The sequence below is a fragment of the Microcaecilia unicolor genome, chromosome 2 (genome assembly GCF_901765095.1).
Source record: "Microcaecilia unicolor chromosome 2, aMicUni1.1, whole genome shotgun sequence".
Lineage (NCBI taxonomy): Eukaryota > Metazoa > Chordata > Amphibia > Gymnophiona > Siphonopidae > Microcaecilia > Microcaecilia unicolor.
Window position 1 is genome coordinate 265,355,732 of NC_044032.1, and position 26,501 is coordinate 265,382,232.

The following is a 26,501-nucleotide window of genomic DNA, read 5'->3' on the forward strand; positions in this document are numbered from 1 at the left end:
ATTAATAAGCATATACTCTGCCATCCCATTAGTGGGGTTTTTTTCCTGTGATGCCCAAGAGCAAGTCAAGGATGAATATCAGAGCAATGGCAGCATCAGTGTTGACATTTCAGTGTAGCATACTATGCTATACCTTGTATTGTTATTTGAATATTTTTAGGTTTTAACTGTCTTGCCTATGTTTGACTTATTCTTGCTGTGCACACCGCCTTGAGTGAATTTCTTCAAAAAGGTAACAGATAAATAAATCTGTGGCCTACCTGAGGTCCATCTCCAGGGAAGATATTTGCAGTTCTGCGATGTGGACTTCTGTCCACGTATTCATAAGAACATAAGCATTGTCATACTGGGAGAGATTGAAGGTCCATCACACCCAGTATCCTGATTCTAACAGTGGCCAATCCAGGTCACAAGTACCTGGTAAGATCCCAACAGAGTAAAACAGATTTTTTTTTTTGCTGCTTATCCTAGATATAAGCAGGGGGGTTTCCCAAGTCCATCTTAATAATGGTTTATGGGATTTACTTTTAGGAAATTATCCAAACCTTTTCTTAAACACTGCTAAGCTAGCTGCTTTTACCACATTTTCTGGCAAGGAATTTCAGAGTTTAATTACACATTGAGTGAATAAATATTTTCTCCATTTTGTTTTAAATTTACTACTTTGGTAGCTCCATTGCATGCCCCCTAGTCCTAGTATTTTTGGAAAGAGTAAACATGCAACTCACTTCTACCCATTCCATTCCACTCCGTATTTCATAGAGTCTTTCATATCTCCCCTCAGCCGTCTCTTCTCCAAGCAGAAGAGCCCTAGCCGCTTTAGCCTTTTCTCATAGGGAAGTCATTCCACTCTTTTATCATTTTCATCACCCTTTTCTGTACATTTTCTAATTCAGCTATATCTTTTTTTGAGATGCAGTGACCAGAATTGTACACAGTATTTGAGGTGCGGTCGAACCATGGAGCAATACAAAGGCATTATAACATTCTCATTTTTGTTTTCCATTCCTTTCCTAATAATTTCTAACATTCTATTTGCTTTATTAACTGCAGCTGCACACTGAACAGAGGGTTTCAACGTATCATCAACGATCACACCTAGATTCTTTTCCTGGTCAGTGATTCCTAATGTGGGACCTTGCATCACGTAGCTATAGTTTGGGTTCCTCTTTCCCACATTCATCACTTTGCACTTGTTCACATTAAACATCATCTGCCATTTTGTTGCCCAGTCTCGTAAGGTCCTCTTGCAATTTTTCACAATCCTCTTGTGATTTAACAATTTTGAATAACTTTGTGTCATCAGCAAATTTAATTACCTCGCTAGTTACTTCCATCTCTAGATCATTTATAAATATGTTAAGAAGCAGCGGTCCCAGCACAGACCCCTGGGGAACCCCACTATCTACCCATCTCCATTGAGAATACTGACCATTTTAACCCTACTCTGTTTAATGTCTTTTAACCAATTCTTAATCCACAATTCGACACACTTTCTAATTTCCTCAGAAGTTGTTCACGATGTACTTTGTCAAATGCCTTTTAAAATCAGGATACACAATATCGACCGGTTCACCTTTATCCACATGTTTGTTCACCCCTTCAAAGAAGTATAGTAGATTGGTGAGGTAAGATTTCCCATGACTAAATCCATGTTGTGTTTTTCGTTTGGCCTTCCTTCCACCCACCTTTTGTAGTACATGAAATATATCTGGTCTGGGCTTTCAGGATGGTATTTTTGAACAGCATCCTCTAAGTGTTGCCTCTTTTTTTTTTTTTTTTTTTTTTTTAAACCATGCTCCTCACTTTATCGTAGTCTCTTTTAGGAAAGTTAAATGCTAACGTATTGGATGTCCTGTGTGTATTTACTCCAAAGCTTATATCAAATCTGATCATGTTATGATCACTGTTATCAAGTGCCTCAGCACCATTACCTCTTATACCAGATCATGGTTTTCACTAAGGACTAGGTCTAGAATTGTTTTCCTCTGTTGCTGGTTCCTGAACCAGCTGCTCCATGAAGCAGTCCTTAATTTCATCTAGGAACTTTACCTCCCTAGCATGCCATGATGTAAACATTATGCATTCAATATCAGGGTAACTAAAATCACCCATTATTATTGTCTTACCCAGTTTGTTAGCCTCCGTAATTTCTGATAACATTTCTTCATCTGTCTGTTCATCCTAGCCAGGTGGATGGTAGTACACTCCTATCACTATCATTTCCCTTTCACACATGGAATTTCTATCCATAGGGATTCCAAGGTGTGTTTTGTGTCCTGCAGAACTTTGTCTATTTGATTCAAGGCCTTCTTTAATATGTAATGCTACCCCTCCACCAATTTGATTCACCCTATCATTGTGATATAATTTGTACCCTGGTATGACAGTAGTCCCATTGGTCATCTTCTTTCTACTAGATCTCAGAGATGCCTGTTAGAATATATTGCACTAAATGAAGACATATTTAACTCGCCCATCTTATTTCTTAGGCTTGTTTGAATACAGACATTTCAAACAATATTTGTTATTTCTATATACAGCTTGCTCAGCGATGGACAGTGATAATATGCAATCATTAAAATCTGTCTGCTCTTTATTTAAACACACCTGGAGTCTTATTTTCAAAGCACTTCACTGACAAAGGTACATGGTAACCTATGGAACTTTGTCAGTCTAAGTGCTTTGAAAATGAGCCCCCTGGTCTATTGTGGTCTTTATTGCATTGTTGTTATTGGGATGCCCTATCTTCGCTGTTTTGGTGATGTCTTTTAAAGGTATCTTGTTCTTAACCATGCACTTTTGAGTGACTGTTAGCCTTCCCCCAGTTTCTAGTTTAAAAGCTGCTCTATTTCCTTTTTAAGGGGTCCTTTTACTAAGGTGCACTAACGGATTTAGCATGTGCTAAATGCTAAGAAGCCTATTTTATTCCTGTGGGCATCTTAGCATTTATTTTATTTTATTTTTTTGTTACATTTGTACCCAGTGCTTTCCCACTCATGGCAGGCTCAATGCGGCTTACATGGGGCAATGGAGGGTTAAGTGACTTGCCCAGAGTCACAAGGAGCTGCCTGTGCACATGCTAAATCAATCCTTAGTAAAAGGAGCGCTAAATGTTGATGCCAACAGCCTGGTTCCACCCTGGTTTAGATGGAGCCCATCTTTCCAGAATAGGCTCTTCCTTCCCCAGAATGTTGCCTAGTTCCTAACAAATATAAAACCATCCTTCCTGCACCATCACCTCATGCATGCATTGAGACTCTGGAGCTCTGCCTTTCTCTTGGTTTCTGCATGTGAAACAGGAAGCATTTCTGAAAATGCTACCCCAGAGGTTCTGGATTTCAGCTTTCCACCTAAGAGCCTAAATTGGACTTCCAGAACCTCCCGTCCCCAGAATGTTGCCTAGTTCCTAGCAAATATAAAACCATCCTTCCTGCACCATCACCTTATGCATGCATTGAGACTCTGGAGCTCTGCCTTTCTCTTGGTTTCTGCATGTGAAACAGGAAGCATTTCTGAAAATGCTACCCCAGAGGTTCTGGATTTCAGCTTTCCACCTAAGAGCCTAAATTGGACTTCCAGAGCCTCCCTCCCACATTCTCCTCTGTTATTGGTACCCATCCTGCTTATTTTCGAACGAGAAGGCCAGCCATCTTCCGACACAAATCGGGAGATGGCTGGCCTTCTCCTAAAGCCGGCCAAATCGAAAGCCAATTTTGGCCGGCTTCAACTGCTTTCTGTCGCAGAGCCGGTGAAAGTTCAAGGGGGCGTGTCGGCAGTGTACCGAAGGTGGGATGGGGGCGTGGTTAAAAGATGGCCGGCTTCGGCCGATAATGGAAAAAAGAAAGCCGGCCCTGACAAGCATTTGGCCGACTTTACTTGGTCCCTTTTTTTTTCACGACCAAGCCTCAAAAAGGTGCCCCAACTGACCAGATGACCACCAGAGGGAATGGGGGATCACCTCCCCTTACTCCCCCAGTGGTCACTAACCCCCTCCCAGCCCCCCCCCCCAAAAAAAAATTTTTAAAAACATTTTTTTGCCAGCCTCTATGCCAGCCAAAAATGTCATACCCAGCTCCATCACAGCAGTATGCAGATCCCTGGAGCAGTTTTAGTGGGTGCAGTGCACTTCAGGCAGACGGACCCAGGCCCATCCCCCCCTACCTGTTACACTTGTGGTGATAAATGGGAGCCCTCCAAAACCCATTGTACCCACATGTAGGTGCCCCCCTTCATCCCTAAGGGCTATGGTAGTGGTGTACAGTTGTGGGTAGTGGGTTTTGGGGGGGAATTTTTAAAGTCCACTGCAGTGCCCCCTAGGGTGCCCGGTTGGTATCCTGGCATGTCAGGGGGACCAGTGCACTACAAATGCTGGCTCCTCCCACGACCAAATGCCTTGGATTTGACCGGGTTTGAGATGGCCACCATTAGTTTCCATTATCTGTGAAAACCAATGGCGGCCATCTCTAATGCCAGTGATCTCTAAGGGCAGGCCAAATGTTGAGATTTGGCCAGCCCCGACCATATTATCGAAACGAAAGATGGCCGGCCATCTTGTTTCGATAATACAGTTGGGTACGCCGCTTGACGGGGCCAGCATTACAGATGGCCGCCTTTATAGATGGCCGGCCCTGTTCGATTATGGCCTTCCATATGTACCAAGACAGTAGGTACCTCAATCTGAAAGCGGTCAATAAATTTCTCAAGATTCCAAGTATTCAAATGGAAAATTTAAGATCAGCAATTGTGGCAGCACAGCAAGGTGAGTTGTTTTTTTTCTTTTTTCTTTTTTTCTTTTATTTCTTTAGATTTAACAGAAACTTATCTACACATTATCATAGCATTTTCAGTCTGATGTTCTACCTTTTGGACTGGCCATGACACTGTACATTTTACAAAAGTGATGGTGAGCTAGAGACGATGTCGAGCAGCTACATGGAGAACCATATTTTTTTCTGAAATTCTAATCCTTCAGGATTTTACCCAGTATAAAATGGAAGCAAAGAGAGAATTTTGGTCCACCCTTATTTAGACAACTGGTTAATAAGCAAATCCCGCTTCAAGAACTCTTATATGCAATTTTCTTACTGCTCAGATAGTGTAACTGTAAATAATTCCTAGGCCCTAGAACAGCATTGCGTGGTGGAAAGTCAACAAGACATACCAAACAGTATCTTATAAGAACACAAAGTTTGAAAGTAACCCTAGCTTTAATTGGGAGCCAGTGCATATGTGTGCACCTTTTGGCATATAGGCTTTCTGTCACCCTACCTCCTTCACACTCCACTTCAAGTTCCTCCTACTTTCTCTTAAAATGCATAGGTTTGTTAGCACCAAAGGCATACCAAGAGGGAGGGTCAGGAGGAGGGCATGGTTCCTGGGCCACCAGCCTGAGAAGGATGCTGGAGAAGGACCTGGAAGTTTAAAATACAAAAGTAAGCACGGGGCCTTTGTGAAGTGATGTATGTTAGGCAGGCACAAATGTAGACATTAGCCCCTAGATGCTAGAGACCTACAGTGTGTCACTGGTTTGTATAAGCACAAACAAACCTGTGCAGGCCAATGGACCCTATATAACGAGTACTATTGCTTGAGCAAAATGCACCTAAAAACTATTCCTGGAGAGATATAAATGATCATACTTACATGTAACATTCAGAAACAAAGTAAGACTTCAGTGACAGTTATGTTGGGACACTTCTTGGGCACACTACTACTACTACTACTTAACATTTCTAGACCACTACTAGGGTTACTCAGCGCTGTACAAATTAACAAAAAAGGACAGTCCCTGTTCAAAGGAGCTTACAATCTATAGAACGAAATGTCAAGTTGGGGCAGTCTAGATTTTCTGAGTAGAGGTGTAGTGGTTAGGTGCCGAAGGCGACATTGAAGAGGTGGGCTTTGAGCAATATAACATAGTAACATAGTAGATGATGGCAGAAAAAGACCTGCACGGTCCATCCAGTCTGCCCAACAAGATAAACTCACATGTGCTACTTTTTGTGTATACCTTACCTTGATTTGTACCTGTCTTTTTCAGGGCACAGACCGTATAAGTCTGCCCAGCACTATCCCCGCCTCCAAACCACCAGTCCCACCTCCCACCACCGGCTCTGGCACAGACCATATAAGTCTGCCCAGCACTATCCCCGCCTCCAAACCACCAGTCCCGCCTCCCACCACCGGCTCTGGCACAGACCATATAAGTCTGCCAGCACCATCTCCGTCTCCCGCCACCGGCTTTGCCACCCAATCTCGTCTAAGCTCTTTAGGATCCATTCTTTCTGAGCAGGATTCCTTTATGTTTATCCCATGCATGTTTGAATTCCGTTACCGTTTTCGTTTCCACCACCTCCCGCGGGAGGGCATTCCAAGCATCCACTATTCTCTGATTTGAAGATGGGCAGGGATGACTTCAGCAGCTTCTCAAAGTGATAACGATAACTGGCAGCAGTTCCTCTTCAGCAGTGTTTCAGCACCATTATATAGCTTCTTCCCGCTCTCCCTCCTTCCCCTCCTCTCCTAGCTAAGTGTCTCTTCTAAGTGACATCACTTATATGGGCTGAAGGTAGGAGAAGGAGGAAGACAACCATGATGTACCTTAGATGGAAGCAGGAACAGAGGATCCTAGGCACATTAAGGGCTGCTGATAACTGAGTTCTTCAGGAGTTTAGTAGGCCAGATATGGCCCACAGATCATGGTTTGGGGACCCCTACTGTAGCTGCTCCTAGATAACATGCATTGCCATCACAGCATAATATCTTGATTCAGCAGTTAAACTGGCTGATATGTTCAGAGCTATGTATTGACATTTAAAATAGCCAAGAATCTAGTTTAATCTATTTTTGTTTGCCTTCTAATACAAGTTCTGTATGCTTGAATAATTTTTATTTTTGATTACTAATTGACCTGCGATTTTCACATCAAAAGCATTTCTGTTTAAGCAATATGGCGCCATGACTTAGTTCCTTGTGCATTTGTTACCACTCTATGATGATTGTATTCATTCCAATTTTATTAATTTGAAGATAAAACAAGGTAGTACTAGGGATGTATTTTATGATGTTTGTTTTTATATTGTTTGTTTATTGTGATATGATATGATTTGAAATGTATTTCACAATTCCCTATTCTATATGCTTTTCTGCATTATTTTATTTTGCTTATGATCATGAAGAGGTCTAAAACCGTTTCTAAAGTTATTTTTGCAATTAGTTGAATTGATGTATTTTGTTTTTTCCTTTTCCTGCAGCCCCCAAGGAAAAGCTTTTCGATCTAAAGTTGAACTCATGGCGCATTTTCAAAAGGTAGGAGACACAACGCTAGATCCCAATGATTTTGACTTCACTGTGACTGGCCGGGGCAGCCCCTCCCGTCGAGAACAAAAGCAACCCAAGAAACCCAAAGCCACTAAGGGGCCAGGCACAGGCCGGGGGCGAGGAAGGCCTAAGGGCAGTGTGAAAATCAAGACAAAGCCAGCCACCTCTGAGGGTGTACAAGTCAAACGAGTGGTGGAGAAGAGCCCTGGCAAACTGCTTGTTAAAATGCCTTTCTCCCCAACCAAAACAGAAGGTGAACCTGTAAAGGTGATCAAGCGACCTGGCCGCAAAAGAAAAGCAGAAAGTGATCCACAGGCTGAACCTAAAAAGAGGGGTCGCAAGCCAGGTGTGGCCAGTGCAGCAGCTGCTGCTGCTACTGCTGCTGCTGCCACTGAGGCAGCCAAGAAGAAAACAATCAAGGAGTCTTCCATGACCCAGCCCATCCTGGAGACTGTGCTTCCCATAAAGAAGCGGAAAACACGGGAGACAGTTAGTGTGGAAGTGAAAGAGGTCACAAAGCCAGAGCACCCAGTCAGCCCAGCTGAGAAGAGTAGCAGCATTGGGGGAAACAAGGGACAAAAGGCTGGAAAAAGCCCGGCTTGCAAAGCCAGAGAGGGCAGCCCCAAAGGGAAGAGCCCCAGCCAAAAGAAGGAGCACCACCATCATCACCACCATCACCGCCATCACCACCACCTTCCTTTGCACCACTCTTCACCAGAGCCCGAGAGCTCTAAGGACAGCAGGAGCTACCCACCACAACTACAGGACTCAAGTGGTATCTACACAGAAGGTGAAAAGAGGAGTGATGGCTGCCCTCCTCTGTCACCCCCAGAGAAGTGTAAGCATCGGGGAGAAGGAGACAGAAAGGACATTGTCTCCTCTTCCCTGCCCAGGCCTGGCAGAGAGGAGCCCGTGGACACCAGGACACCGGTGACTGAGAGAGTGAGCTGACTTTTACACAAAAATCATGAAACAGAAAGAAAAGAATTAAAGGCAGCTGCTGAGGGTAGGGCTGTGGCAAAGCTTCCCAGTATCTGTAACTGAACTACAATGGAAAGAAAATGTATGTATGTTTCTCCTCACTAACTTAGAGTTTCTAAGCTTTGGAGGTCCCCTATGGAGCTTTCTAATACTGATGGGCACAGGCAGTCTAGGACGTGGAGATATTCAAACAGGGCTCAGAAGCAGCATTGCCTTTTTGTAGAATAAAGATGCATCATCAACCAAGGCTTTTGCTGCATTTGCCTACCACTCCAACTATAACACTATCCTGCTTAATTTTGGGGTAGGGGGCAGGGTTAAATCTACAAGCTCACCCCTCCTCCCTTTCATAATTTTTCTTTGGCCTTTAAAGGGGTTGAAATTGTCAGTGCCACTAGTGTCATGTCCTTTGATTGTATGTATTTTGGATTCAGGTAGGGTCAAAGGATAAAAAAGGATATGCTGTAGAAGTAACTAATAAAACAGAAGGAGGTGTGTGTGCGTGAGTGTGTGTATGCATGCACAAGATAATCTGTCACCCAAGATGATTTTTTGCTGAAAGCAGTATCTTGTATAAGGATTATGCTGTGTCGTATGACCAAGAATGCTGTATGTGAATTGATTTAAAAGAGTGAGAGTTGCCAGAGAATGAATAAATAAAAATGTAATAGAACCTAAAACGGTTTGAAGATATTAACCTTCCCATGCTTTCCTTCTCTTGTGTGCAAGGCATACAAAAGAGGAGAAAGTCTCAAATCTTGTGTCCTGGCATTTAATGTTTTTTTTTCTCTACCCCCTTTTATGTGAATACCGTCTTAGGCTTGTGTAAGTTTCCTATGCTACTCTTAACAGTCCTAACTTCCTCTCACTTACCCTTGCTTGTATGGATGGGAAAGAGAGGAGCTTGACTAAACATGACAAATTTACAACAGTTCAGAGAGGTGCTCTCTAACTGGTTTCTCTTGTGCCACTAGTTTTGTGGGATGGGAGGGGGGAAATGCAAGCAAATTGTTCTTCCATATCTTTTCCTAGTGCAGCTAGCTTAGTTAGAGGAATAACCCTTTTGGTTTTTGCACTATTAATTTTTCAGTTTTCCCAAACTAACGGCACTATTAAAGATGATGACGAAGGAAAAGAGTGTGAGGGGCTGTGCCAGCTTCCAGTAAAGCTTTGAAACTCTTGGTTTTATAAGTACTTCCTGTTACTCCATTTCCATCATGGTTATGACATCCAGAGGCAGAGCAGAATTTTTTTTTAATGTAATGTTTTTATTTTTATTTTATAAGCACTTTGCAGCAATATGTATGTAAGGGTTCCTTGCCCTGTGTGGGTGTGTGTGAAATGGAGGGTGGTATAGTGATACATCCTTGTTAAGCTGTTTCCACAACCTCCTCTGTTACAGCACCTATCTCTATTAAATTGAGCAGATGGGAAGATGAAGAAACCTGTGAACAATCATGATAAAACCCTTCTTGTAGCATTTTTCCTCTCGGTGAGATACTGATGGCCTGTAAATGTTTACCTTTCCTAAGCTAAATTCCCAGGAAAATTGCTTAAGGGGGAGGGGAAAATAAGTTGCTTTATTGATTACCAAAATAACACTGTGTTTAATTTTTAATTTATTTTTTGTTTTGGCCAGTGGACTTCTCCAGTGTCTGGGCTTCCAGTGTGAATAGCAACTGTTCCAGCTGCCCTTTAACTTGTCTCCCTGCTTTGGCCAACCAGTTAAAATGTATTTGAGTAAATAAAGTGTGAGCCTCCCAAGCATAGCTGTGGACAGGACTGAAATCTTTACAGTCTTTTATTTATAAACATGCACTTTTGCTTTCATAGGAAAAGATAAGTGAGTCAGCATATGCAAGAAAGCCAGTTCCAATAGGAAATAGCTGTAGATATTGACTGTATCTGGTCAGCTGCAGAATCACATACAGTTTACTGCTATTTGCTTGACAGAAAGAAAGGAAAACCTTTTCTTATAGTGCATTTACTTGATTCTTATGTGCTTTAAAAGAATGTTGCATTCTGGTAAATCCTTATCAGCCTATAAAGAGCTATGGGGGGAGGGAGTTTGATGTCTCCACAATAGCTCAGCTTGCCCTTTAGTATTTCCTATTGCATTAGTTTGGGAAGCTGTAGGTGGGGCTTCTCCTTTCCCCAGCTGTATTGGTACATTAATGATATGTTTTCAGTAGGATGGGAAATAGTCCTTTGTAGCTTTGGAAAGAATGGACTGCTGCATCAGTTAATAGAAGAGTGATTTGTCTGGGCTTCCACAGAGCTTGCCCTCAGCTATAGGTTTCTCAGAGTTAACAGCTGCAGTCTGTGAAACCAGCCCAAGCTGGCCCTGCTGCGGTTCAAGAATCCAGGCCCATTTTCTTGCAGGAAGTTTCCTCAGTGGAACCAAAACAGATTGCACAAGTACACATAAACATCCCACAGCACCATGACATCAGTTTTACCTAATGATCCTTGTGGTAGAAATGCAAAGAGACTGAGATGGTGATTTGCAGGGAAAATCAGGAAATTACTCTAGAAGGACATTGGCTGCCAGATAACTAATAAATCAAAAAAAGTGAAAATGAAGAAATATTGCAGGTAAATCAACAACAGGGTATATATATATATATATATATATATATATATATATGTATATATATATATATATAGATAGATAGATAGATAGATAGATAATTTTTTTTGTAGGAGAAAAATCTTTTGATGGTATTCCCCTTTAAAAATAAATGGCAGGCTCTTAATTTTGTGTTACAAGTAAGAATGATGCTTTTGCAAGATGAATAGCCTACATCTTCTGATTTATAGATCACTTTTGTTTTCACCCAGTGGATATTGACTTGGATCTATTTCTAGCGCTAAGATCCTTGGTGTCTCTCCTACTTCAGACTGTTTCCAGCTGGGTTGCCATAATGTCGCTGTTTTTCCTTACAGGTTTTTTGGTGGTTAGATGGCTTTCATGTGATCAATTTCAGTTTGCGAAAAAATGAATCCACCTCTTCCACAATAGGCTTTGGTATTTCCACTCAGCATTCTGTCTTTAAAAAAAACACAGTGTGACAATACAACCAATCAAATATGATAAGAAAAGGAAAGAAGTATTGGGTGCAAGACCAAAAAAAAAAAAAGAGGATCCAACTAGCACAGTTTAATGTGGGGTGCTTAAGAGTGGTAAACACAGGTGTTAATATGGATTATGGAATAGCCTATGAAGACCTTTTAGGCCCTTACCTCCATCAGTAAAATATATGGTAGTCATTTAAGTTATTTCAGTGGTTTTCCTTTGATACAGATTTTTTTTTGCACTTTACCAAATTAATTAATCGTCTTACTTTTGGTATGCTTTTTACTGTAATAAATATTTAACTTCTAGCAAAAATTTTAATGAAAAAAATAATTTTGCTTTTAAGACAGAATCATCAAAATAAGGATTTATTTTTTAACTAAATAGAAGGAAGGACAAGTTATCAGTTTGATAACATGTATGTTGAATGAACTTTTTCAGCTCTTGGTTGTAAGCTTGTGTGATGTGGTAATACCAAGAGGGCTTTTCTTACATGAAGATACTTGGTAAGCGGAGAGAGACGTAATAAATCCGCCTAAGAGGTTTACAGTTTTATCTCTTGCTCTTCCACCTTCACCCAGCTTTTGGCTTTGGTTGTAATCCGTTATGGCATAAGTCTGCTTTGACCATATGTGCTATGCCACATATGCTGTTCACACACTTGACCCTGAGAGGCCAATGGTTCCTCAGAGTTAGCAAATCGGAACCATTACATTTCTTACAGTTTAATTGCTACATTTCTTACAGTTTAATTGCTATCAGGGCCGAGCATGATCTTTTGCAAATAAAATAGTTCCATCCATTTGGTAAATGTTTCAAGAATGTAGCAGTTTATTAGGATTTCTTCCTCACCTCCCCCCACCACCACTGACACCTACACATACCTGTTGAAAATCACTCTAGTGTTGTTTATGCACAATTTCTCAGATACCACTTACCATTATAGGGATTTATCTTTTTTTTTTTTTAACTATATTTTGCCAAGCAGCAATAGATTGACGGGAACAGTCTGTTCTTTTTAGAAACATGGAGCATGATGGGCATTAATTTTAGGGGGACATTTGTAGCTGTTGATGCTTTATTAGAGATTCAAGGGAGGTTTTTTGTTCTTGTTTTTGTTATTTTTAATAGTTCAGTCTTCCTTCAATTAATACTGATCTGTGACAACCTTTTGTGATTACCTAGGAATAGTTTAGTTTGGTTTCTTTTGTTTGTTTTTTGTTGTTGCTTTTTTACTTCTGCCCTACTACTTAATTATTGAATGATATTTACTTTTTAACGAGCTGGGTTGAAAGAAATGTATATATAGTGCCCAAGAAAGCACAACCTTTGACACCTGGCTGGAGCCCAGAGCTGGAACATCCTTTTATTTCCTAGCTTGTCCTCATAATCCAGGTTTAGACCAGTTAGGTACAAGGTTATTAACCTGCCCACTTTGGGGTTTTTTTTGGATACAGACTATGATCCTTTATTTCCCATGCTATTTCTTCCAACAGTATGTCCACATTGTCAATTCGGGGAAGGAGAAATGATTTTTATGACACACACAAAAAGTATATATATTTGGTGGGGGTTTTCTATTAAAAACCCTGCTCAGCAGAGACTAATCTTTGTGTATGTGAAGCCTCCCCTTCTCAATATGGTACGAAGCAAGAGGCAAATCTGTTCTGCCTTAGTTTTCCGTTTGTTTCTTATTCTTCCAGTGTTTCCTTGTCATGTGAATGCAGTCTATTTTAGCCAGCAGTTAATAGGAAAATTTATTTTATTATAAAGATTTTTTTTGTGCGTTATGTCCTTTTTAACACACCAACTAGAAAGTATCATTGGTTGGTTTTTTTGTTGTTGTTATTGTTAAAAACTTATGTATATTGCATTTAATAATTATTTAGTTCTAACTCTGACAGCCCATTAGGATTTTTACCTGTTACTTATAGTTACAATGCTCCTAATAAACTCCTCCCTTCCTGTCATCTTAGCTTAGGACAAGGGAAAAATAAAAACAATAAAAAAATTAAAATAAATAAAAGTACAAAAAAATTAAAATAATAAACCTGCCTGCCGGTCTGCTTCTTTGTCCAAGCCAATCTGTGGTCTTCAATCTTCAGTGCATCTGGTCTATATAGGTAATTACACTTATGGAAGATGTTCCCAAGTGCTAAGTGATGGAAAAGGTAGAGTAAGGACAGACTTTTTTTTTAATATAAAAGGGTAAAGCCCCCTTATGCCCCGAGTACAGCATGTTGATTTAATCCTCGCTGTCTCATGTATTTTCTAAAAGAGGTGGGAGTGATGCTTGATATGTCCATCAGCTGACACCATGTGATGTGTTGTGGCACCTCTATTGCTGACTACCAATGGAAGAAACAAATACTACATGCATTGTGGTAGAAGTTTAAGGACCAGGACCAGCCGAAAGATTCCCTCAAAAAAAGTAGGCCAGATCACATACCTACATTCACTTGGTGATTAAGGGGCCCTTTTAGTAAAGGGTTGCCACTTGGTAACACAGAACTACCACCAGCCCAATACGGGTGCTAGCAATAGTTCTATCCCCAGTGTGCGCCATTTCTGGCGCTAGCAGAAATATTGAAAAAAATATTTACACAAGGAGTTACCTGGCAGTAAGCAGGCAGTGTCATGCACTGCCTGATTACGGCTGGTTTGTGTGGGAGTCCTTACTTCCACCCGGTAAGTGCCCCCCCCCCCCCCCCTTGAAATGGCCACGCGGCAAGTGTGAACATTGACACAGCCATTTCATTTTTGGCTATTTTCACCCACTGCGGTAAAAGGAGCCCTGGCGCTCAGCAAAAAACAGCCGCTAACTAACATAGGGGCCCATTTTACCGCAGCTTAGTAAAAGGGCCCCTAAAAGAAACTGGTGTTAAGATACTTTTGATTTAACTTGATAATCCAGAGTAGCTTCTGCTACTTTACTTCTACCACCATTTTAAATTCAAGTAAAATAGGCAAAGAAGGGAGAGACATGGAGAGAGAAAGGGGGAAGATGGTGCACAATTGTGCTGATCTTTCTCAGAACATCATGTAGGCATTCTATGAAGATGATTGAAGCAGGAAGGCACCAAAGATGGCTCAAGGAAGGAGGCTTATAAAGGGCACTGCTCTTCTGTAAAAGTTCATCTCTATTTTAAATAAAGCATGGAAATATGTGAGAACTGTTTTATAATGGAAAGAGATCACTAATAAGAGCTAAGATAAGGCAGATTGATATTTTTAAAGACTCTAGTACTGCTGTTTTACCTCAGTTTGTCTACAGTTTTTAAAGATGTGTATATTTTCCCAAGAATAAGTGTTCTGAAGTGGTTACATAGCACTTCCCGGAGGAATAATTCACTGTTAACAGTTTCATGGATTTGGTTTCTTTCCATTCTATTTTGCAGGTCTTGTGCCCCCAGCTTCCTTCTTTCCATCTTTTTCTCAGCCCACTCTGCCCACACAGTGAAAACAGCTGCTACTGATACTACAGCACAGTTATACCAAATTCACCTATCTATCCTATCAGCCTTGCAACATTTAGATTAAATCTGTGGTTCAAATTGTGACATGAGTGAGTCAGCCTTTGGAGGTAAAGAAAACAAACTTGTTAGGTTGCAATTATTGTAGCATTTGAATGTAAAAAGAATTTTATTGAAAGATGCAGTAAGCAACATTGTCTAGCTAGGTCTGGGGAAAGGTTGGTCAATTATAGGTGGTCTTATTTATATAGTTAGAGTACATAAGGAAAGGATTAGTGTACTAGTGTAGTAACAAAAGAACTAGTGCCAAGGGCTTGAGGCAGCAGGTAAAAAAACTTTTCCAGATTTTTGTACTAATACAGGCTACATATTTCAACCCCTCCACCAGCACAAGAAAAATCATGAATGTTAAAGGAATTGTGCAAAGGAGGGGGAGGGGAGGAAATTGGCACTAGTCCTCCAAGCCACTTCCATCACTTGCCACTGGGGACTGTCTTCCTCTGCTTCCGTCAGCAATGACAGCTACAAACAACCAACTCTGCTTTGAGACAAAACCGTAGTGATCACCATATGACCAAATATATCAAGGACTGTTATGTAAATGTATGCCGAGTGCTTTCTCTGTACAGTTATGCTGTGTTATACATGTGTCACTCCTATGTGTTGGGATTTTTCTTCCTCTTCTTCCTGCCTTTGTTTATTTTAAATTATCTTTTTGGGAGGTTTTATGTTGACTTCTCTCATTCATGTTTTGTTGGGGTTTTTTTTTTTTTTTGCTGTTGTTTTTTTACTTAGTCTCTTAACTGTGGTTGTTGAGGTTTTTTCTATTTGTCGTGTAGTTTTCGATGGATTAAAAAATAACCACAAAAAGCAAGAATCATCGAAAAAAGTACTGTGTTTTACCTGCCGTTCGTATCATGAAAACAACTCTTAATAAAAGAGAATTGTTAAAAGTGATTGTTCCAAATACATTTGCTGCTCTGTTAAAATAGGAGCTGCTATTGAAGTGGTAGCAGTCACATCTCTCATGCACCTGTCCAGTTCTGTTATGCATGGGTTTGTGATTTCCAGTATGAACCAATAGAAAAAGTGTGGATTTTTGTTTTCTTTGGGTTGTGTCACTCTTGGATCTAAGGAACTTTTAAAAAGCCAATATAAGAATTGCTGTTCTGTTTCACCACTGAGCATGTCATTAGGGTATCAGTCACTGTTATAGCAATAAACAAGCTGTAGGCAAATTATATCTCTCTCTTACCATTTGTTTTATGACACATCAACTTAGCACTGTCCCAAATAATAATCACACCACACCAATAGGGTTTCCTGCTGCTTCCATGGCTATATAAGCCAGGCAAACCAATTCTACTTTTGTCTCCAATGTAATGAATGCAATTTGATGACCCCTAAAAAAGTAGCATGACTGTAAGGCAATGCATGAAAAGGAGTAAAATGAGGTCTGAATCAGCTGAACCAGCAGAAACTGGTACTAGTCAGCGGGCCAAGTGTTGAAAACGGACTACTTTCAACTCCTTTCTCTGTCTGCCGCCATTGTTAGGCCACCAGTAGTATTGCACAGACCTGTCTGAATTGATCTTTGCTGTGCATATGACCTTATTTGTTGCATCACATTGAAATAGGAACCAGTTTCAGAGCAGTATATGTGTAAGGAAGCCACTTAAAGACTAAAAATTAATTACCTTACTGCATTTTGAAGTGGGATGGGGGAGTGTTATTTGTCCCCATATACTTTTGAAATATTAATTCAATATATATAATCTTATTTCCTCCATTTAAATATGTACAATCCTGAGCCTTCCCCAGAATGAAGAGTAATTACAGAAGAGCATATTCAAAGCTGACCAGGTTGAAATAATATAGTTCCTGCCCTAATAGTGAGCTGCACTGATGCAATTCCTGCTCCTCCAACCCCAATGGCAAAGCAAATAATTAAGGGCCTCTTTTGTCAAGCCACACTAGCAGTTCCTATGCTGCCAAGACAACGAAGTCCATTCAAAGTGAATGGGCTTTGTCGGCATTACTGCACCAGGGACCACTAGCGTGGTTTGATTAAAAGTCCTAGATAAATTGGAGTGCAGCCTCATTTGATATTTATCCGATGCATACATTTTTGCAAGCACTACACCCCCTATCCCTCCCACCCTGGTTTCTCCCCCTTCATTCTTAATGATTTTTGTTAAATATAATTTGAAAGGTTTTGCCTTAATTGAGGCTTTAGGTTTTCATGAGGTTGATTATTTTCTTATTTGGAAAACGTTACTGAAAATTGCACTCTCCCCAGCTTTCCTTCAGTTCCATGTTCATCAGTTGTGGTTTGGGACAATTACTTTAACAAGGAAGTTTGTTTGGCAAAGAAAACACACAAAACAATTGACTTTTCTTTTGTAGTGTCAAAGGTTCTTTGTGTACAGCCAAAATGACTGAATAAAGCACTGATATATTAGAAAAAAAAGCAATTTATTAAAGAGAATTTGTATCATTTCAGTAACTGTCTGAATGTAAATGTATACGTTAAATAAATCCCTGTAACCTATTTATTATATAAAAAGTTTGCCTTATAAATTTACAAAAAAGTCCTTTTATTGTCTCTCTTGTTTGTATTAAATGGACAGAATATCTTTTTAATCTTTTTTTAATATATATTTTAAGACATACAGCAGCACGCACTTTTATTTTTGTACATTTTCCTTTTTGCCCTGTAAAAGTTTAAAAGTGCTCAGCATGCATTTCCAAATTTGCATCTTTTATTGGTCAGTAACTGTATCATGTGCTTTGTTAGAAATTTATCTATAAACCTTTCTGTAACTTAACAAAACAAAAAGGTCTGTTGGACTTTCATTGTAAAGTGAAATTCTGTCCTCCCTTATTATAGAATGATTATTAAATATTTATATCCTCATCAACAGTTCTAAGCAATTGCAACCCTCAAACATTAGTTACAATATATACTGTAAAACAATCACAGTGAAAATTAGTACAGCAATCAACACAAGCATTAAAAGCAAATGTAACTAAGTATGTCTTTATCTGTTTATGAAACAATGTCTGGTATAACGCTAATTTCAAAAAGCAGAGCATACTAATTGGAAGGTGCTGCCACTGTCAAAGTGTAACAATATGGAACTGCCTTACAATTCCAATTAAAGATGACAGCAACTTGTTAAGAAGAGAGAGGTCTACTGGCCAGATTTGGCTGCAATAAAGTTTCCAAATGCAAAGAACATGAACTGCAATGTTTTGAACACAATCGGCAATAACAAACTATGCAGGAAGACAGATAACTTCAAACATGGTCTAATATACTTGGTTCTTGCACTGCTTAATATTTAGACTGCCACAGTCTGAGTGAGCAGAAGTGATCTCATTGAAGAGGCAGGAAGACTGAAACACTGTACGCAAAGCACTGCTATCCAAAAATGCAAGTAAAACAGGAGATATTTTATAAAATGCAGTATCTAGAAGCTTTTTAATCTGAGATGGTGTTGATCAAAATCCAAAATGCTTCCTAAATAACATACCTCACTTCACTTTTTATAAAAACAAATTCCCCAAGCTAAAGCAAGCCCACTGGTACATCTAACCAGGGCTTTTTTGTGGGGGTACTGAGTACCAGCACCTTTTCCATTGTCTGCTAAAATTGACCCAAGGACCCCAAGTTTTAATGAAAGAGCTGAGGCTCTACACACTAATTCTGCCTTGTCATAGGTTCTGTGACTGGTTGCAGGGGACCTGGCTATTGTGGGGTGGATCCCTCAGTGATCACCCCACCCTTGAAGGGTGGCCTAGCATTTGAGTACCAGCACCTTTTTTGCTAGAAAAGATGCACTGCATCTAACTGATGTGGCTGTCACAGGGGGGGGTGACGGGGGAGAGGGGTATGTTAATAGCAAGCCCATTTTGAACAAGCTATGAACAGGCTGCCTCCAAATACCAGTACTTAATGGTAGAATTCCTGATGGGACTTGAAAAGGTACAAACATTATGATGTCATGAGCCATAGAAACAGAAAGTTCAACCATACTCTTTAATCAGGTCATATAGCAGGTGTAAATAAATAGTGAGCTAATTGAATATGTAGGTCCGCATAAAAGCAGTCCTAAATATGCCAGTTTAGCTATGTGGGTGCTGGCATTGAATAGCAGCTGGTACCCACCCACATAACTTCTAGTACTAGCTGGCACATTACCAGCATCCCACTCTGACAAGGTTCGAACCCTTCCTCTCAGCAGACCCCCCACACATGTCCATCCTCCCTCTCCCAGGCCTACCTGAACTCCCGGTTGTCCAGCTAGGTGATGGGGTTCAGGAGCACACCACACTCGCTCCTGTCCTAACATTTGCCTCTACAAAATGACCACAGTGACCTCATAGCAGCCTCATGGTACTATTGAAGTACCATGAGGCTGGTGCTAGATGTTACAGCAGCCATTTTGAAGGGGCAGGAGCAAGTGGAGTTCACTCCTGCCCACCATCACCCCACTGAATCACCAGGAAGTTTAGATAGGTCTGTTGGGGGGGGGGGCCTCTCCTGAATGAGGGGGATTGGAAGGGAAGATTTGGACCAGAGCAATTGGAGGGGCTGAGGCACCTCTGTTATGTTATATGGATCCTAGATGATATTCAGCTGGGGGCCACATAACTCTTATGTGGGCCCTGGTGGCCACTGCAGTCTCAATTGGCCCTGGATATTCAGTGCCAGTGTCCGGACATGGCCCAGCACTGAATATCCAGGGCTAATTCTGCCCACAGTGATCAGCATTGTGTCAATTTCAGTTGCATGGAGCAGATGGAATGATCTATACTATTAATTAAAAGTAAAGATGCTCCCCTTTGCAAATACCAAGGAGCTGCCACTTAAGTGATTGTCTCTTGGCAGACTACTAACGGGGTGGTTTGCCATTACCTTCTCCAGTCATCTTTATAGAACGCAGCCAAAATATCAGCAAAGATTGTAATATAGGCAGTTGCATTATCATCCATTCCCCGCAAGGGAATCAAACAAAGCAACAAGTTTTTGACTCCATGACCTACATGGAAGCTATGATGCTATTCAACTAAGACTTTGTGTTTATCCACAAAATTCCATGTCTCAGTACTATATATATGCAGTAAGTTTTACTTTAAAAAAAAAAAGGAAGAGCTGATATAGGTCTATAGTTGCCTGGATCTAAGGAGTCCAATATAGATTTTTTCAGAACAGGATGAGTACAAGCCTGCTTCAATGACCACGGTAGTCTGCCTTCCAATAAGCATTCCTGGTGCAACAGAATTAGCCATCACGTTTATAATGCCAGTTAGTGTGGCTCTAACTTGTGACATTTTGTCACATGCTAATTTCCAAATTAGTAGGCGCTAAGGGCTCATGCACTAATCATGTGGTAATTGGGCAGCGTGTAGCAATGGCCACGCGTTAGCTGAGTTCTGCAGGGCACACCCACTTTGCCCCATGATAGAAAATAATTTCTGTTTTCTAGCGTGGGAATGAGCACACACTGATCTCAGAAATACCGTGGGATGCCTCAGGGCGCCTCATAGTAGTCCTGATTCAGTGTGTACTATCTGCGTAGTAGTTTTGATACTGGCATCAGTACCACTTATGGGATTAAAAGTTGTTGATTTTAAACATTATTAACCACTTTGCTGCATTTTTAATGTGATTCTCGGCATATGAAGATTTTATAAATAAAATAAAACAAATACATTTTTCTTTGCAGACAAGCAGGGAATGTGCAGGCACACTTGCGGTGTCATCATCCATGATGGATCCACTGTGCAGAGCTCTCAAGACAGCTCAAGAGGAACTTTGTGGTTCTTCCTGGACATGCGCTAGCTTTCCTGTACTGGTGTTGCACCCTACTCACTGTAGTCTGATTAATTCATACTCCACAATGGTCACAGCTCTCCTCCTCTACATATAGTTTTGTGTTTCCTTTATAATCCAGGCAAAAATTAAATAAAAAATTAAGCTTTTTCCCCCTCCTTCTGTTCCCTTTACCTCCCACAGCACCATCCATGGGTTTCATTTATGACTCTACCACATGGTGCTTGTCACTGCTCCACTGCATATACCCTTCCTGAAGCATGGCCGCCACTGCTTCTTCTTCAGGACCATCTGTGGCATATTTTTTTTTTAAGTCTCTAACAAAGGCCACAGTGCCCAAACAAAAGCAGTCACCTCTCCACACTCATGCCACCCAGCTATCCAGCAGCAATTAAGGTTCCTGCTTTATATCATATGCAGTCAGCCTGCAATCACCACAGATGAATGGCATCACTGTCAGCCACAGCAGCATTGCAGCCTTCTGTCTTACACACGGAAGTTAGTGACAAAGTGACATACAAAAAAAGCCTGACAAAGGGAAAATGTGCTCTGAGGCCAAACAACATTAGTCTGATGAAGGGGCCCCTCCCTCCAAGGTATCCACACCATACCCCTCCTTTCCCCAGAATCAGCAGCATCAGTCCTTTTTGTTCCAGTCCCGTTGCCCCCTCCCCCAGCTGCAGGGGCACCTGATCAACACAAGATTTGTTCAGGATACTGTCCTGTTTCCCACATCCCTGCATAGCATGCCACAACCCCTAGAGCCAGCACAGGCACCCATGCAGGCTATCCTTTTTTTTTTTTTGCATTTGTACCCCGCGCTTTTTCCCACTCATGGCAGGCTCAATGCGGCAGGCAATGGAGGGTTAAGTGACTTGCCCAGAGTCACAAGGAGCTGCCTGGGCCGGGAATCAAACTCAGTTCCTCAGTTCCCCAGGACCAAAGTCCACCACCCTAACCACTAGGCCACTCCTTCCACCATCACCACCTTTCTGAGGGGACCCATCCCACTTCCTCGTGACATACTATCTCTAAACTGCAAGGAAAGGGTGAAGGCATATCCTGGAAGTACAGGAGGACTCCATTGCCCAAGTTGTTGACCCCCACCTCCCCCCAAGGTTGCAGCGCCAGATCCACAGCAGGATGACTACACATCCCTGGTTTCTGAATAAACTCTCCAAAGCCCTAGCCCTCAGACATATTTGTAGGTTTTTGTGCATGAACTGCTTGTTTCAGGTCTTGCCATAGCATTTCTATTGGGTTCAAGTCAGGACTTTGACTAGGCCAATCCAAAACTTCTCATCAGCCATTCAGATATAGACTTGTTTTTGCATTTTGGATCATTGTCTTACTGCATAGCTAATTATGCTTCCGCTCATGGACAAATGACCGGGCATTCGACTTAGTAATTTTCTGGTACAGTGCAGAATTCCTTCAATAATGGCATGTTTTCCAAGTCCCAAGGCAGCAAAGCATCTTCACACCATCACCTTACCACAACCATGTTTGAGTGTTGGCATGATAATGCTGTATTTGCTTTACACCAAACATAATAGGACTTGTGTTGTTCAAAAAGTTCCACTTTAGCCTCATCTATCCATAGAACATTTTCCCAAAGGGCTTCGGAGGCATCCAGATGTGGTTTTGCAAATGTGAGATGAACATTGATGTTACTTCTGGATCAGAGGACAAATGAACCCATTTTTTTTAGGTTTCGGTCAAAAAATTGCCACACACATTGGACTACAACTGTACCTGGTATGGCAGCCCCCCCCCCAAACAAAAGCATACTTTATGGCCCCCCTGATAAAAGGGCCCCCACAAACAAAAGCGCTACCCTCCCACTACTCGTAGGCCCTCCCCAGTGGCCTAGTTGGGGCAGCAGCTATTTCTAGTGGCTCATGCCCGCAGTGACTTCAATCTTAAAATGGCGGCCAGGAGCTCCAGTGGCAGTTTGATGAGGACGCAGATATAAAGGAATTGGAGAACGTGCAAAGAAGGGCGACAAAAATGATAGAAGGGATGGAACGACTTCCCTAAGAGGAAAGGCTGAGAAAGTTAGGGCTCTTCAGCTTGGAGAAAAGGTGGCTGAGGGGTGATATGATAAAGTCTACAAGTTAATGAGCGGAGTACAGTGGACAGATGTGAAGCGTTTGTTTACACTTTCAAACAACAATAGAACCAGGGGACATAAGATGAAGCTAGAATATGGTAGATTTAAAACAAACAGGAGAAAGTTTTTCTTTACTCATTGTGTAGTTGGACTCTGGAACTCATTGCCAGAGAATGTAGTGACAGCAGCTAGCCTTACAGAGTTTAAAGGGGGTTTGGACAGATTCCTGAGGGAAAAGTCCATTGAACATTATTACATTTTTTTTGGGGGGTGGGGGGTTTGCCAGGTTCTTGAAGCCTGGATTGGCCACTGTCAGAGACAGGATGCTGGGCTTGATGGACCATTGGTCTTTTCCCAGTATGGTAGTGCTTATGTGCAGTAGTCATTTTAATTGCAGAGATAGCATGGACAGGAGTGACTGGGGATTGCTCCTGCCCAAACTAGACCACCAGACCATCGGGGCTTCTAAGGTAGGCCCAGGGATGGCATAACGGTGGTGGGAGGTTGGAGTTTTTGGTAAGGAGAGGGGATTTCAGTTTCACCTAAAAATGAACGGGCATTTTTAACCAAAATATTGCCAAATCCAAATTTTGGTCCAGTTTCAGCACCAAAACCAAAATTCAGGTCCAGTTTCAGCACCAAAACCAAAATTCAACCAGCCTCTGTCTTGGATAGCAGTAGTTTCCACCTTGCTACTCTCCCATGAATCTCATTTTTGCCCAGTCCCTTTCTTATTGTGGAGTTATGAACACTGACCTTACTGACTCTAGAGGGACCTGCAGTTCTTTGGATGTTCTGGGATGTTTTGTGACTTTCCAGGTGAGTTGTCACTGCACTCTTGTTGTCAGGCGAGTCACTCCTGGGAAGATTCACCACTGTTCCAAGTCTTCTCCATTTGAAAATAATGGTTCCCACTGTGGTTTGGTGAAGTCCCTGAGCTTTAGAAATGGCTTTGTCTCTAATATATTTCAACAACTTTTTTTCTCATCTCTTCTAGAATTTCCTTTAATTGTGGCAGAGTGTAGAAACTTAGACCCCCTTGTATCAAGCTGAATGGCAATGCTGACACAGCCTATTCAAAGTGACAGCCGCTAGCATGGCTTGATAAAAGGGGGCCTTAGTGATGACTACACTCTCAAGGTAAAGGTAAAGATGGTCCCCTGAGGTTTAAAGATTCAATAGGGCTGGCTATATTCAAGCCTGCATGTATTCCATCATCTCAATCTAATTATCAATTAAATTTGGTCATTTGGTTGCTGGAGTAACTGGGGGGGAGCAGTTACTTTTTCACATGGATGCTATGGGTGTTAGATAACTGTTCCTTCAATAAAAGAAGTAATAGTTTAAAAATCATGTTATATATTTACTCACGTTCCCTTTCTCTGTTACATTTTGTTTAAAGACCATAAACCATTGAGTGTGACTTATAAATACTATAATAGGGTAATTCAAGATAGGGGAAGTATTTTTCACATCACTGTATTAATATATTCACCTTAAACCTAAGTGGAATAAACGGAACATACATGATATTTTCCCAAATAAACTGCAAATTGAAACCATCACTACAACTTGTGAGTTAAGTTCATATCTATAATTTATATTATCTCTAAATTTCTGATATCCTGCTGAAGCTTCCTCAGCATTAAAACTTCCAAACAATTTCACAGGAGTGAGAAACAGGCATTTGATGTGTGTCTCTAGTGAACAGAAGTGCCAGTTAAATATTAGATACTTGACTTTAAAAACCAAATTACCTTGTTTCAAGTTTTAAAAGTACAAAATATAGGTAGAATTAGCTGACTGACTTCATATCTCATTCTAAATAATGTCTTTATTGAAGCAACAACAGAGCTCCTCTCTTCCTAGGAAGCTAATACTTCAAAGGGTCTGAGACCCTCAGCAAGCAGTTTGCATAATTAACGCACCATTGATAAGTGTTGCCAAAGACAAACTATCTTTTGCTATATTCTGAAACTCTACAAGTCTGCATGCAGTGAATTCTTAACCAAGAAAAGCAATATTATTTTGCATTTCAATTACCTGAACTGCTCAGCTCCCCTCCTCTTCCTCTCTCCATTGCCTGCAGTAATTCCAAGCCTGCAACTTGAATAAAGAGAATTATCTGGATTTGTAACCATGAGAGCTACACTGTGGTCTGTCACCTGCCCTTAACTCTCCTTTCACAGCTATACGACTGGCTATGGAAGAACGGCAGCTTGAAAGAGGAACCCAAGGAATGTTTAAGGTCATTCACTCTCCTCTGTCGTACAAATACCTGTCCTGCTCAGTTCTGTACTTGTAACCATAATTCAAACAGCAAACAAAGGAAATTGACAATTCTATAACAGAGCTACACTGTGGCCTCTCGCACACTCTGAACTCTTCTTTACTGCTGCACTACTGACTATGGAAGAATGGCAGCTTGAAAGAGGAACCCTACCTAATAATAGCAAGTCATAGCATCATTTTGGAGTCTGCCACAACAGCACATCCACGCCTCCCCACCTTATGAGCTCCTGAGACACCATGACCTTTCCTCACCATTGATGGCTTCTACCCTCAGGGAGAATTCTGTTCTGAAGTCTTTAACAGTGCACATTTAGGACTGGCAATGAGTGCTAAACCTGACTGATTTAAATTAGCTCCAAAAGTTATCACCATGAAGTGGCTCACTTGGATTTGCTTAGCCCTGTTGAGCACATCAGGCAGCAACCTACCAGATAATTTAGTGCCTAACCCTATCCTCGTAATCTATAATCCATCTAGAAAACACTGTATTAAGAAACACCCTAGCTGCTAGACCATGCCAATATATACCATCAGAACACTACTATATTTTCAGACCAGAACCAAATGGCTAACATTCAACGGCCTAAAAAAAATTGTTATGTTTTGAACTTACCCAAACAAGTCTTCCCTTTGGAACACAAGTCTCAACTCGCTCCTGTCCCCACCATTTATATCAACGTCAGGTCTGTGGGGAACAAGGCTCTCTTACTCAGGGATCTGCTAGAATCTTCAGATCTAGGCTTTCTGTTTATCTCAGAAACATGGCTCACAGAAGCTGATAGTCCGATATTGCCTCACATCTATCCACACAGTTATGGTATTCTTCACTCTCCAAGACAGGGTAAAAAAGGCGTCAGACTTGCTCTTATATTTGAGGTTTTTTTCCACGTGTCTTTAGTTCTGAGGGTTTTCCTGAACTGGAATATATGCTGTGCAAATTCTGCAATGATTCAAAAGAGACAGTTCAAATCACACTACTCCTCATTTACCATCCTCCGGGAGCTTGGTCCAAGGCAGAACCTCGACTTGGCGAGATTACTTCCTCTGCCATGTCCCAATTTTCTAGAATTATCTTCTTGAGAGACTTAAACCTACCTTTGGAAAATGATGCAGACACCAATGCCCACAGCTTCAAATCATTCCTGAAGGACTGCGAACTAACTACATTTTCCAAGGGTGCAACTCATGAAAAAGGCCATATGTTAGACTTCATGACTTCCTATCCTAATAGCTTGATCAATTCATTCAAATGGAAGCCAGTACCATAGTCTGACCACTTCCAACTGGATTTCACCATTGATATCTGTGTCACGCCCCTCACCTGTGGCATGCTCCTCGCTGCCGATCCACTCTCCAGCTTCGTCCCAGTATTGGGAAGCGCTGGCCTTGCTTCTTGGCCGACGC

General features: G+C 41.3%; 1 protein-coding gene across 1 annotated transcript in view; it reads left to right on the plus strand.

Annotated features, from left to right (window-relative positions):
- Nucleotides 1-10,925, plus strand: part of MECP2 (methyl-CpG binding protein 2) — a gene marked incomplete at its 5' end in the record, with an annotated part of 75,290 nt that extends 64,365 nt beyond the window's left edge. Inside the window, one exon of the mRNA XM_030192060.1 lies at nt 7,257-10,925. Coding sequence (XP_030047920.1) covers nt 7,257-8,274 — 1,018 coding nt within the window. The remainder of the gene's footprint in view (nt 1-7,256) is intronic.
- Between the last annotated feature and the right edge of the window lie 15,576 nt (nt 10,926-26,501).